The 13,977-nt window shown below is 37.4% G+C and overlaps 3 protein-coding genes across 3 annotated transcripts; 2 read left to right on the top strand and 1 right to left on the bottom strand.

Moving 5' to 3' along the window:
• Positions 1-1,099: 1,099 nt before the first annotated feature.
• On the top strand, positions 1,100-4,107 carry LOC18020725 (ras-related protein RABF1). The gene is made up of 8 exons (XM_006403464.2): positions 1,100-1,296; positions 1,566-1,645; positions 2,233-2,316; positions 2,467-2,561; positions 2,660-2,765; positions 3,303-3,392; positions 3,498-3,584; positions 3,921-4,107. The coding sequence occupies exons 1-8, from the start codon at positions 1,272-1,274 to the stop codon at positions 3,963-3,965; spliced, it is 612 nt and encodes a 203-aa protein (XP_006403527.1). The 5' UTR covers positions 1,100-1,271; the 3' UTR covers positions 3,966-4,107.
• Positions 4,108-4,472: 365 nt separating this feature from the next.
• LOC18020724 (U-box domain-containing protein 14) lies at positions 4,473-7,369 on the top strand. Its single transcript, XM_006403463.2, has 4 exons — positions 4,473-4,929; positions 5,386-5,502; positions 5,637-6,050; positions 6,143-7,369. The coding sequence occupies exons 1-4, from the start codon at positions 4,651-4,653 to the stop codon at positions 7,226-7,228; spliced, it is 1,896 nt and encodes a 631-aa protein (XP_006403526.1). The 5' UTR covers positions 4,473-4,650; the 3' UTR covers positions 7,229-7,369.
• A 123-nt stretch (positions 7,370-7,492) lies between these two features.
• Positions 7,493-13,762, bottom strand: LOC18020723 (vacuolar protein-sorting-associated protein 33 homolog). Its single transcript, XM_006403462.2, has 22 exons — positions 13,625-13,762; positions 13,502-13,541; positions 13,095-13,175; positions 12,696-12,890; positions 12,480-12,590; positions 12,303-12,368; positions 12,126-12,233; positions 11,955-11,999; positions 11,285-11,341; positions 10,796-10,890; positions 10,398-10,449; positions 10,262-10,315; positions 9,983-10,045; positions 9,766-9,872; positions 9,487-9,609; positions 9,315-9,396; positions 9,145-9,215; positions 8,529-8,609; positions 8,256-8,313; positions 8,074-8,126; positions 7,898-7,991; positions 7,493-7,801 (listed from the first exon to the last, which is right to left on the bottom strand). Exons 1-22 carry the CDS (start codon positions 13,675-13,677, stop codon positions 7,712-7,714), a joined length of 1,779 nt encoding a protein of 592 aa, XP_006403525.1. The 5' UTR covers positions 13,678-13,762; the 3' UTR covers positions 7,493-7,711.
• Between the last annotated feature and the right edge of the window lie 215 nt (positions 13,763-13,977).

Here is a 13,977-nt window from a genome sequence, read left to right as displayed (position 1 = left end):
AAAAATCCATAGGTAATTTCAGTTTTTTTAATGCATAATTATTTTTGCCAACTTTGAATGTACTTTCATTTTTTTTTTTGAGACATTTTTTCATTTACGAATCGAATAAGTTGGAAAAAAAATTGGATATTGACGGGGAAATTTAACTTGGAAAATCAGAGTTTGGAGAAGGTTTGGGGAGTTATAAGAAACACGAGCATTGACAAAAAAAAAGTGTTCGAGGTGAGTTGTTCTATTTCAACGTCGACCACGCAAGGATACACACATACGTATCTTGGTCAATACAAACACTCACACACACACACAAAATAGACCTCTATATATACATAGACCTCCCCTTTTAATCCTTAAGAAATCAGAATACAAGACATTACAGAGAGCCAAGGTTGTTGATAGCTTAAATCAATAAATGCCGAGTTACATTTCCTTCATCGTATTGCTCTCTATATTTCTTTTCTCCCAGACAAACTTTGTCAATGCATCAAGGCCCTTAATGGAATCCAATAAGCCTGGCCAAACGAATACAGTTTACACAAGCGGTAGCGAACAAGGCACATTTCACGGTGGAGCAATGAATGATTGTCTGCCAAAGGGATTTCGCTTCAGCTCAGCTCCTAGCCGCTACATTAACAACCATGCTTTAGGTTCAACACTTTGTTCTACAGCAGATAAAGCCATTCCTAAGCCATAAAGTAATGAAGGCCCTATGCAAATTTGTGATATTCTACCTATTTGTTTTATCTCTCTATGCTTGGGTTATTTCTTGAATAACCCATGTATGTATTCCTTAATTTATTGTGTTTGTATTACTGTGATTGTATAATACATAAGCAGTACTGTTACATAGATCATATATGAAAGAAAGAAAAAAAAGTAAATTTTTATGAACTTATGTATGGTTTAGAGAGGTAATCTTAGCAGTACTGTTTCATTTAAGCGTTTTCTTGCGAATATATTTAGGCTTAGGTGGCTTTATAAGAGAAATACTCAACCATTTTTTATTGCCACACAAAGACTAACCCAATCATAAAACCGGTTATACTCCGGTTAGCCTCCTCTGTCCGGGTCAACTTCCTGATGTTTAACTTGGAAATTGGTTACGGCAAGAGCTTTTAAAATACTGTAAAACTCGATAATCGTTGGCGATCTTCTTCTTCTTCTTCTTCTTCTTCTTCTTCCTTCGAGTCGCTGTATTCAACGCCCAAACTTTAATACGATCTCTCAGCTGTAATTTCTATAATCTCATCAATTCTCTATCTTAGGGGTAAGCTATGGGATGTGCTGCTTCTCTTCCAGGCAAGTTTTTTCTTTTCTTTCTCTATTTTGTTGAATATATTCTTGGCGTTCGATTATAAGTGAGAACTTCTTATTTGCAAGACCCTCGAGAGATTTCAATAACCAATTTCAGAAAAGGCGAAATCATCGGTGTTGAATTATTAGCTTCTCGAAATTGGGGGTTATGATGATCATTTGCGTTATTTAGGGTTTCCGTGTGAAGAAATTGGTGAATCCAAAACGTTTTTTATTGCATATTGTAGATTTATGTATCCTGTTTTGTGTTTCAGACAGGAACTCTGGAGCGTTAAATGGTCTTAACAGTTCAGAGAATGCAGTTCCTGCAGATGCGAAAAATTTACGCGTGAAGGTGCGTTTTTGTGTTTTTCTTTTTGCTCCTTTTTTAAGAATGTTCATCTCTTTGAGACCGCTTTGTTGCTAGACTGATTCCTGAGATTTATCAACGAAAAAAAAAATAACAAACTTGTGAAGGTAATTAAGTGGAATATTTTAATAGCGTAAAAAGTTCATGCTTTTACGATCTATGGTCTTGCTTTATATTTGATTGTTCCATTTCTGAAAAATATAATTTAGGTCGGATGTATTAATGATGGGGTCTTAAACCACGAATGTTCTAAGATGTGATAAACCTAGTGAAGCTTTTAGTGGAGCTCGGGAGTTTTTCTGTTAAAAGTCGAAGGACTAAAAATGCACCCTTTATAGAATGGTGGACTGGAATGTTGGTACTAAACCCTCAAATATCTTCTTTCCATAGCTAAGTATAAGCGAATAACTGTATTTCACAATCTTTTGGAGCTACGTTGTCACTGTATAGGAGAGGATTCCTTTTCTTTCACCTATCTACTTGTTGCTCAGCAGTATTTTTCCCGTGTAGTATAGTTGGTCTCAACTTTATGCAAGATAGACTGCTAACTTTTGGATTCACTTTAATTGCAGTTAGTTCTATTAGGAGATTCTGGTGTGGGTAAAAGCTGTATCGTCCTTCGATTTGTCCGTGGTCAGTTTGACGCAACATCAAAGGTAAGTAAAACCTTATTATCTAGCCCCCTTTTGTGGCCATCTGGCACTTTTCTTAGGACATCGTGGCTCTAATATCGTATGTGGCATGTGAATGGGTATTAGAGTTTTCATCTACCATTGAATCTCAACAGTATTAGTTATCTGTATCAGGTAACTGTTGGAGCTTCATTCTTGTCCCAAACTATAGCCTTGCAAGACTCTACCACAGTGAAGTTTGAAATATGGGATACAGCAGGGCAGGAGAGGTGTGAAGCCCTCCATGTAGTTTGGTGTTGCTTAGTTTATTAAAAAAAACGGCTTGCTTGCTCGTTGGGGATTAACCTGTATTTGCCCCATTTTTTAGGTATTCTGCTCTTGCGCCACTATACTACCGTGGAGCTGGAGTTGCTGTTATTGTGTATGATATAACAAGCCCTGAATCGTTCAAGAAAGCTCAGTATTGGGTTAAGGTATGTTTTCAAGTGGCTCAAAGGGTTCCATTTCCTAAACGTTTTGGGGATTCATGCAACAGCTTCTGAACTATATGACTGAAAATTGGCTTGCAGAAACTCCTATATAACCATAGCAGAGTATAAAACAATTGATTTCCTTGGATCCATATGGTTTAATTGACTGAAACGTTGGCTTGCAGGAATTCATATATAACCATAGAAGAGTATAGCAACTTTACCATCTAAATTGTACCCAACTGTATACAGTGCAAAAGGAACAAAACACCATGATTTTCTGCTATATTCAGAAATACAAAAAAGTGGCTGTCATAAAGGATGGCAAGTCACTTGACTATGTTAGCAAAGTCATCAGATGAATCTAAGTATCCAAACATAACCCATTTTTGTTACTCAAAACATATATAATACTAGGACACCGTAATGTGATTGTTGAACAACTTGCGAACTTTCTGACATATTTGTGCCATTAATTTGCACACTGCCTCGATATCATCTAGTGATGTTGTTGTACACCCTGCCCTTTAAATCTAACAGGAACTGCAAAAGCATGGCAGCCCAGATATTGTAATGGCTTTGGTTGGTAACAAAGCTGATCTACATGAAAAAAGAGAAGTACCAACCGAGGTGAGTTTGTATAAACTTCTTCAACTAGATTCCGTAGAACATTTGGTTCTCACTTGCACTGTTCTTGCTTCTTCAGCGTGTATCACATTTTCAATTTCTTAACAGGATGGTATGGAGCTTGCAGAGAAGAACGGCATGTTCTTTATTGAGACGTCAGCCAAGACAGCAGATAACATAAATCAACTGTTTGAGGTGTGCATTTCTTTATCGCCTCTATGTTATATTATCGATTGACTTGTCATCTGCAGTTATTGAGCGCTTGTGATATGTTTTCTTTCACTACTTTGGATTTGGAGAATGGAAAATTTGATAAGCAGTGAGATTTTTGGCTGCTGAATTAGTTACTTTTTTTTTTCTAGCTACTTACGGGATTCCAAATAATATAATTGCAACTTGGAAGATTCATTGAATCTGTGGAGAACTGAGTAGGATAAGAGTAATATAGTTTCGGATGTAGAAAGAAGAATTGATTTAAAGTAGAGATGATGTATATAGGGGTTTAACTTGTTACATTTTTTTGTCTGATAGGAAATAGGCAAGAGGCTACCTCGTCCTTCTCCTTCGTCGTCATGATTGGTGTGTTGGTTCATCTTCAGGGGAAGCAAAAACCCTTTCCCGGACTACTAATCTTTTCATACTTTCAATGTAATATGTCTGAACGGAATTTATCTCTGTTAAGTGTGTTGTTGTATAATCTTCATTTGAGGTTGAAACTGGGGAGTGTATGAGAACCTGGAAATTGAAATTAAGCAAAGATGGGGACCGTTTCATCAAAATCTAGCTGTGAGAAAGATCGTCGCATATCTACTCTACAAAATCGAATCTAGTTAAGAAAAAATAATTTGACCATTTCAGAGAAGACTATGGCTAATATTAGGTAGAAGAATATTCACTACTCGAACTCTCCTTCACATTACATGTTCCTCGGATTTTGTCGTGTGCATTCATTATAACTCTGAGCTCCTGGCAACTGGTTTTGACTTTGTGATTGTTTCAAAAACTAATAGAACAGCAAACAAACAACAATTTGATGCTTAAAATATGATTTGGTTTGAAAATGGACAAAAGGTGGCTTTTTTCAGACGTTGGTGCTTATTGTCACGTTGGTGAGAGAGACTTAATGGTTCTATTGTTGTCTATGTATTAGTTTATTAATTAGGCTTAGTGGCTCCATAGCATTTTTCTTCTTCTTCTTCTTCTTCTTCGTTTCTCTTGTTAAAACCCTTGAAGCCTTTCATCTGGCGGGCAAAATCTAAGGATGGAATTATCGAATTGTTCCCACGAGAAGCTGATTAGTCGACTCGTTGACTCCGTCAAGGAAATTTCTGGGTTTTCCTCTGCTAAAGGTTTCTTCGGGAAGATCCAAGGCGATCTTGTTCGTAGGATCACGCTTCTCTGCCCTTTCTTCGAGGAATTGATTGACCTCAATGTTGAATTGACAGAGGAACAGATTTCAGGTCTCGAGGTTTTGAGAATCGCTCTTGATTCAAGTCTTGAGCTTTTTCGATCGGTCAATGGAGGAAGCAAACTTTTTCAGGTTACTTTTTTTTTTTTCTTATTGTCATTGGTAGCTGGGCAAAGTGAGCAAATTTCCTCTGTTTTCTATTCAAGGGTTTTAAGATTCTGGTGTTTAGGGTTTTGCTGTATACATTTGTTTCTCAGAATATATATTTTTTTTTCTTGTTTTGAGATGACCTGAGATCGAATTGAGTCTGCCATTACTAGATAAAAGTCACAAGCTATCTCATTTCTAGATTATATGGGAAAGAAGTTTATATTTTGATGTCTCGGCGATCCTACTGTTTTGTTTATGTCCCATCTTGGTTTCAAAGCATTCCCTCTTATTTACTTTCATCTTCTCCATTTTAAATATGTTTTGTTGTTTGTGCATTATGTTCTCTCTGTGTGAGCTCATTATCGTCTTTATTAACTCACCTGAAATCAACAAGTTGAGAATTTTTTCGTGTATTGTTTGTCTTCTCTCTGCTCTCAGATTTTCCATAGGGATTCTGTTGTGCAGAAGCTCCACGTCGTGACGGCGGAGATAGAGGCAGCGTTAAGTCAGACTCCTTATGATACGTTCGAAGTATCAGAGGAGGTCAGAGAACAGGTACTTCTCAAGGCATTGGTTCATCTCGATTTGAACACAAGAATTTGCTAAATAAAATTGTAGAAAATTTGGACGGGAGTTTTTGTTTTGTTTATCAAATCTGAATTCTAATGATATGCTCTCTAAATTATCAGGTACAGCTTCTGCATTTTCAGTTCAAGAGAGCAAAAGAAAGACGAGATGACTCTGATCAGCAGCTTAGCCATGATCTAGCAATTGTAGAGAATGTTATGGATCCTGACCCTAAAGTCCTCAAGAGACTGTCACAAGAACTCCAACTCAGCACCATTGATGAGCTGAAGAAAGAATCACATGCAATACATGAGTATTTTCTTTCATATGACGGGGATCCTGATGACTGCTTCGAGAGGATGTCCTCGATTCTTAAAAAGCTGGTAGATTGTGCAACAATGGAACGATCAGAACCCGGTACATCCAGTGGCAACAAAATCATTTCGAGACATCGTTCTCCTGTTATACCAGAGTATTTTCGGTGTCCGATATCACTTGAACTGATGAAAGATCCTGTCATCGTCTCCACTGGACAGGTCTGCTTTTTCAAGTTCCTTGTGCATTGTAGTGAGTTTGTTGATTACACTTGTGTATCTGTTGTTTAAGCTGATTTGTTTGGATCTTGCAGACATATGAAAGATCATCCATCCAGAAGTGGCTCGATGCTGGTCATAAAACCTGTCCGAAATCTCAGGAGACACTATTGCATTCTGGATTAACCCCTAATTACGTGTTAAAGAGTCTCATTGGTCTGTGGTGTGAGAGCAACGGTATTGAGCTTCCGCAAAATCAAGGGAGGTACAGAACCACAAAACCAGGAGGAAGCAGCTCTTCAGATTGTGATCGAGCATTTGTCCTTTCATTGTTAGAGAAGTTGGCCAACGGTAGTATGGAACAACAAAGAGCTGCAGCTGGAGAATTACGGTTACTAGCCAAGAGGAATGCAGATAACAGAGTTTGTATCGCTGAAGCTGGAGCCATACCACTCCTCGTAGAGCTTCTATCCTCACCAGATCCTCGGACTCAAGAGCATTCTGTGACGGCTCTTCTCAATCTTTCCATAAATGAATGTAACAAAGGAGCCATTGTTGATGCAGGAGCGATAACAGATATAGTGGAGGTGCTAAAAAACGGAAGCATGGAGGCTAGAGAGAACGCAGCTGCGACCCTTTTCAGTTTATCTGTTGTAGATGAAAACAAAGTCGCAATAGGTGCTGCTGGAGCTATCCAAGCCCTTATAAGCTTGCTTGAGGAAGGGACTCGAAGAGGGAAAAAAGACGCAGCAACAGCCATTTTCAACCTATGCATATACCAAGGAAATAAATCAAGGGCAGTTAAAGGTGGCATCGTTGATCCTTTGACAAGATTACTGAAAGATGCAGGTGGTGGAATGGTGGATGAGGCTTTGGCGATTCTGGCAATTCTTTCGACAAACCAAGAAGGGAAAACAGCAATAGCTGAAGCAGATTCGATCCCGGTTTTGGTTGAGATTATCAGGACAGGGTCACCGAGGAACCGGGAAAACGCTGCAGCAATACTTTGGTATCTATGTATTGGGAATGTGGAGAGGTTGAATGTAGCAAGAGAGGTTGGTGCAGATATTGCCTTGAAGGAACTTACTGAAAATGGGACTGATAGAGCAAAGAGGAAAGCTGGGAGCTTGTTGGAGCTCATTCAGCAAAACGAAGGTGCTGTACTATCTACTGTTCCATGATTAATCCTCGCTGTTGTGGAATCTTACTTGTTTCAGTGTAGATTATATATATGTATAGGAAACTTTTGGATTGACTCTGACTAAAGAATCTTCTGTAATATTTTTATGTGTTGTGTATACAATAAATTTAAAATTATAATATACTGTTTTCTGTTTACTGTTATGATCATCATTTGTAAATTACATGTAGTGTAAACGCAAAGAAACATTTGTGGGCCATATTGAGTTTGTGTTTGGTTCATTCGCAGAAGTTGAATTGCAATGCATCAAGAAAACATTAATGAATTTGTTTATAAGAAGATCACGCTGTATCTCACCAATTAAACAACAAAATGCTGAAATACACTACAAACATTCGAATCCCAGTTCTCTCTGCAGCCAAAATGATCCAGAAGAAGACAACATACAAAAAATAAATAAATAAATAAACACGCACAAGCACACTCTGAGAGAAAAGATGAAACATACGGGCTCTGTTACGGATCAGCCCAGTTTTTCCATGAATGTTTCTATCAATGTCGCGCCATTGACGATTTTTGTTGTGGCAATAACCAAATCATAAGCCATTCCTTCCTACAAAGAAAGTGATCGAAATAGGATTCAGCAAAAGTAAAGCAGAGAAAAAGAGTTGTCTATGATAATAAACTCTCTAAGTTTGCATATATATACCTTAGAGGCGAGAAACCTTAGAGCAGAGATTTCAGCAAAAGTTACACCTCCAATGAAGACAACAAGAACAATTGAGCGTCTTCCATCAGCAACCCTGTAATGATGTCTAAACATTTTAGGATGCTTTGAAGAAACTACTTTCGCATTAGCAAGCTAATTGTTAATGAGAAACTTGCCCATTTGAAGCTCCATGCAATGAATCAACTGATGGACTACTTGGGAATCCACTCTGCACAGAGATGGTACATCGTGATATATTTGTAAGCAAAATTTTGTCGGCAAGAAAAAATACAATAGCAGAACAAAAATGGAAGCCTTTTATTAATCTTTCTAAATTGGGTAAAGCAAGAGTACTGACTCTTTTAGTTTCCAGATGCGGTCCTGGCAACAGTTTCAAAATGTCTTCGATAGGACGCCTGTAAGGTAAATTTGAGTCATCAAAAAACAACACCATTCTTTCAACATTTATATATGGATTAATAAAAATTCTCTCAAGTTCTGATATATATATATGCTTAGTTTTTATTTGTTCCGTTAATTTGAACAGAATGCTAGACTTTTTTTCGTCGTGGTTATACATTTATTTAGGAAAGCCAAAGTTTTGGCTAGTAGAATGCAAGAATATACTAACCATCCAGAGTGAATAGCTTGTTGGATAAGACGAATGCTAAGAGGAGCATATCCAGAATAGACATAAGCGATATCCGCGGGCCTGCACAAGAAATTTATATTACTCACAACTCAAATTGGTTTAAGCACTTCATTTTTACATTTAGAAAACGTTGGTGCAACGCCTAGCAAATCAGATGTATGTAGATAAGTACTACTGAAACACGAAATGAAAGCACAAATGCACTAAATACAAACACAAAAGACAAAAAGGGGAAAACAGATTACTAATGCGTTGAGAACTGATATATGCAACCAATGATGAGGTTGATCATAGATTAAAAAAAGGAAGAGTCCTCATATGTCAACAAAGAGCTTAATATAAGTCGGGCGGTTTTAGAGATTGACAAAGGTATCTTCGAAAAATAAAAAAGCCAATGCTGTTGTTAGATCATGCATTAGAGACTACCAGAGGTATCTTTGAATATAGTAGTAGAAAAAGTCTTTCAAGTGGCATATTTTTATTCAAGATGAAGTTTTGATATTTCTGGACTAGACATCTGAAGCCACTGACGAAATCATGTCAATGAATGTCTCATGAATTCAGGGGGAGACAAGATGACTATAAAGAATATTACCTTGACGTATCAGTTTCTTGAACTATGAGTTTCAGTGTACGTTTCACTGTCTGCCAGTTGCTTTTAAACTCCTGCAGTGAACAAATGAAGGTACAAGAAGCCATTAGAATGCTAAACTTACCTAACCAAAGAATACAATCATTCCACAAGGAAGCGAAGAATAACTAAACCTGCTTCTTCAATAATCCTGCTTTTTCCAAGTTGTTCAATGCGACCACATGCTCAAACCCATAACTGTGTAGTAGTTCCATTCTGGAAGTTCAAGCCCGAAGACATTATACCATCAAGAAAACAAGAAACTGAAAAATATACTGTAGAATGACTGATGGAAGCTTAACTTGCCTTATATAATCAAATTGCTTTTTCGGTAAACCCGAGTTAGTAACAGAAAATAGGACTAATAAACGTAGCACATTAGTGAGAGGCTCCTGTTTATGGATCATCTCTTCTATGTACTCAAAGCATCTGCATTTACAGACTAGAGTTAGTAATAATCATACAATAGATTTAAATATCCATTATGCCATCACGTAAATTATTTTTCACATCATATGTAAACAGAAAGAATCATGAAATCTTCTTGAATGAACTTATTAAGTGTTTCGTTAGGAAGAAACTTACATGTCATAACTTTCTGCCTCAACAAGTGTCTGTTCCATATCAAGTTGCGAAAGAAATGACTGCTTGGATGTGAACGTTGTCAGGTGTTGGGCAAGATTTATGTGCCTCTGGGAAAGAAAAAAATCACAACCAATTAAGTTAAATTAAAACTAATCGTGGTCTGAACCACCTGCGAGGTAAAAGAAAAGGAACTTAAAGAAAACAAGGCAATACTTACTGTCATCTCTGGTAACGAGTTAAGCTTCTTGACAAAGTCCTTTAGCTCAGAAACTGTCTGGGTCTGTGCATTATATTACCATACCCCCATTAAAATCTCGGTCAATTAATTATCTAAGGGGAAAATGCAGGGATAGGCTGATTGGTCTTAAGGTATAACATGGTCTATATTAATTTGGTAACTATTTCTTTGCCAAAGAACATTCCTGATCGATGGCTAAGAGACTTGAGCACAAATATGTATGTACCACAACCTAAAGGAAGAGAGTGACAAACGTACAGAATTAATTTCAGTGTAGTCCTCTTTCATGGTTGTTGCCTTCTGCCGTAGAACCTGCAATCATACTGCGTCTGGAAGATGAGCAAATAGGAACCAATGTCAACAATAGATGAAGGTAAAAAGGACAAAGTTCAACCTGTACAACTACTTCAAAGTTGAGATCCCTCGTCTCCTTGAACAATTTATCACTGCAAATTTAAACATTCAAGAAATAAAGATAACATTTTCACGTGTCCTAAAACTGGGAAGTGTTAGCTAGTAATAGATTTTCGCTTTTCGGTCGACATTTCATAACTACTTACAAAAGTTATGATAGTAATAGATAAGAGACACAACATCCAGCTTGGAAAATCTAATCTAGCTATCAGTTTAAGAAGCTCTTTTGATGTGCATAACCAATTAGTACACAGGAATAATAGAAAAACACAATTTCTATTCCATGCACAAAAATACTCACAGAAATCGGATAACAGTGCAATAGAAGATTGTCTCACACGGTTGAAGGAATTTATATTTATGATGCAAGCAACTAACCTTGAATTCAGGGGAACTTTCATCTTTTTTCCCTCCTGCTGAGAACCCATCACAGATGAGTCGACCTCGACAGCTCCATTACTGATATGCAAAATCTTTAAATAAAGGTTGGAGTCAGCTCACAGAAAACCCAGTCGACCAGCTTAAGTGAAATCCAAATTGTGTGGTTGTTACTTATCATTGCAACCAATGAAACCAAAAAGTTTTACACCATTGTTTGGCCTTCCCTAAATTCCAGAAAGTACATAAAAACACAGCAGGATAATAGCGAACCCCGCGGGAACTATTTTGGCTCTCACACTTGTGTGAGACTTTATTATGAGATGAGAAAGCGAAAACAATCAATATAACTCAAATTAGTATTAAAACTATGATACATGAATTCAGTATCCCTCCCTCAGAGGGCAAAACGTCCACCTTGCCCTGCCCGTAAAATCTACTCAAGCTACTTCTAGTCAAAGCTGCAGTAATCACTTTTTGTGACATTACCTCATCTAACAGTCCCTCATAAGTTAACTGGGAACACATTGGAGTAACCATGTCAACCTGAAACAGAAAAGTAAACGTTGAAACTACTCGCCATGTGAATACATCATTTTTATAAGTATGCATTTTAAAGGCACATGGTTTTTAGTTTGAAAAATAAAATAGTAAATTGCCTAGGTTCAGACAGATAAAAAAGTGATAGTGGCACAGCTTCTATTTACCATATAAATGATGCGTGCGTTTGCTTCATAAAACCATACCATGAAAAATAAAAACTCTTAGATCAATGCATATAACTGTGAATGAAAACCAATTGACCATTCAAGTAGCAAATACTATTTGCTTCCTGTAATAATACTTATTAGTGAATGAACTAAAACACCACTTAATTTCAATAAAACTAACACTTAGGAGGTCTGTGGGTAGATTTTCCCCAGAAAGCTAACCCCAGCTACAAGGCATCAGCGAGTATAAATTCCAGATTATGTGGGATCGCAGCAAGTTTCTCTAGCTCTTAACCTTAGTATGCAGACTGTCAAATCCATTGTTTGCATCATATAAAATATATTTGCAGCTTCCCAATGTTTCCATCAGACAGAACTATCTACCATATAGTTCAGACATCTTTTTGTTTAAGGATATCATATAACAGGAAAGCACATGATAACCTTACCTCTCTATCCAGTAGGATGAGTGTATCCACTTCAGACCTTCCCACCTAAATGGAACAATCATCATTTACAAAATAGTGAATAAAGGAAACAAGAGCATTTGCAATATAAGATAGCTATATCACTGGATATTATAACACTCAAACTGTTGCAGACATATAGGCAAATATTACATCATTTGAATTGACAGGTTCCTCCACTTGCATGCGGTTAAGTATATCTGCTACACGAACTGATGCTTTGCCCTTTGCCCTCACTTTTGATATAACTCCAAAAGAAAACTATGATAAAAGTTAGACACGAGATAGCTTTGCGTGGATCATAGCGTAAAGAATAACGGAGATTCAAACCTCGAGCTCGTGTATGGCTTTTGCGACATGCCAAAGTGAGCTAACATCACCATCCACAAGGCAATCCTTCAAAAACGAAGTAAAGCAAGTTAAATAAGAAAACTATGATTTCATGCCTCAAGAAAAAGGGAACATGAACTTATAAGTACGAATCGGATCCATGCGAGTTCTACACACTTTTTCAGAAAGCTCAAGCTCGAATGATATCACATCCTCATCTAGTGGAACCATATACAGGGGAAACTCCTTCACGGTAACCAGGTTATGAACTTTTTCCTGCTCAAGAATCTGAAAAAAGCAGGAAAAGAAATCTTTATTACCCCTTATTCAATAGGTGGTAAAACAAGCAACCTGAATTACAAGTAGAGTTCAAGGATGGCAGTAACCACTTACCTTCTCACACGCAACTGACCTACGAGGTACAAAGTAAACGTAGTAGTCTCTTTGAATAGCCTTTGAAATATCATTCTGAATGTGAGAAGCTATGAATTTCATAAAACTGAGTTGAGAGCGAACAAGATAAACCACTTTCGTGCATTCAGTCTGAACTGGTTCCGCAGATAGATGTCGTAATTCCAAGCCAAGTTCCTGTTAAGCAGAAAAAAACAAAAAAAAAAACAAAAAACAGATCAGCACTAATGTTGAGATTAAATTCTGTCATATCCTCTTTCCTCAACAGGGTAATTGATCTTCAAGGCTGAAAAAGCTGAGGACTTGGCATTTCAATTTTACGAATTTCCTCACAGCTAATTGCTCTAGAGAAACGAACTAAGTCTTGAAGCCTGGAATTACCTTGAGCGCAGACGTCTGGATGATCAATGAGACAGAACCACTGAGCTTTGGATCAATAACGAGACACTTACTTCCACGAATCTACAATCAAAGGCACCAAAGAGAAAAGGAAAGTCTTTAGCACCAAAGAGAAAAAGAAAGTCTTTGGGAATCAGTAAATCATCTCCGAAGCTCATTCATCCTATTGAATCTCGATCATGCGTCCTCGTCAAAAAGAGAAGAATTCAGAGTAAAGTGAGACAAAAAGCAGTGGTTTTGAATTTCACATTCTCAATATGAGTGTGTCTAATCTAAATCAATTATAATTCGGAAATTTCTTATCCAACCTCTCAAAAAATATATAAATTTGATATTTCTCAGCAGCCAAGACCTTCCGAATCATAACAAAAGAGAATTGCGAGACTTACGTCTTTAAGCAAGTTTACGAGCTCCTTCTGAGACTTGTCCCTGTATAAGAATTGAGCAACACATATGAGAGGAAGACGAGAAACGATCAAATTTAGCTCTGAGTATTTGACCAATCGAGTCACCTAATGGATTTGAGATTGAGAGGAGCATTTTCCAAGTTTGGGATCTGCGCCATGGAGGACGATCAAGAGATGGTCGACCTGCTCGACGACGTTTCTCCGTTTATCCAGCACCGTGTGACCGCGACTTTAGTCCACCGCAATAGAAGAGCACGGTGAAGGAGAAACATAATTAAAAGACCAAATGGGCCTCAGATTGTGTAGATGGGCTTAACAGCTGGGCTTGGTCTTATTCTAATTCTTCGTCACCATTTTACGGATTTAAGCTCGATTAATGGATATAATTAGACGACAATGTCATCGTTAGTAGAGTGCCAAAAATTTGGTTTCTGTGCATTAGCAATGTGAAGTAACTG

Source organism: Eutrema salsugineum, unplaced genomic scaffold (assembly GCF_000478725.1).
Source record: "Eutrema salsugineum unplaced genomic scaffold, Eutsalg1_0 scaffold_16, whole genome shotgun sequence".
NCBI classification, from domain to species: Eukaryota; Viridiplantae; Streptophyta; class Magnoliopsida; order Brassicales; family Brassicaceae; genus Eutrema; species Eutrema salsugineum.
This window is presented reverse-complemented; position numbering and strand designations above follow the sequence as displayed.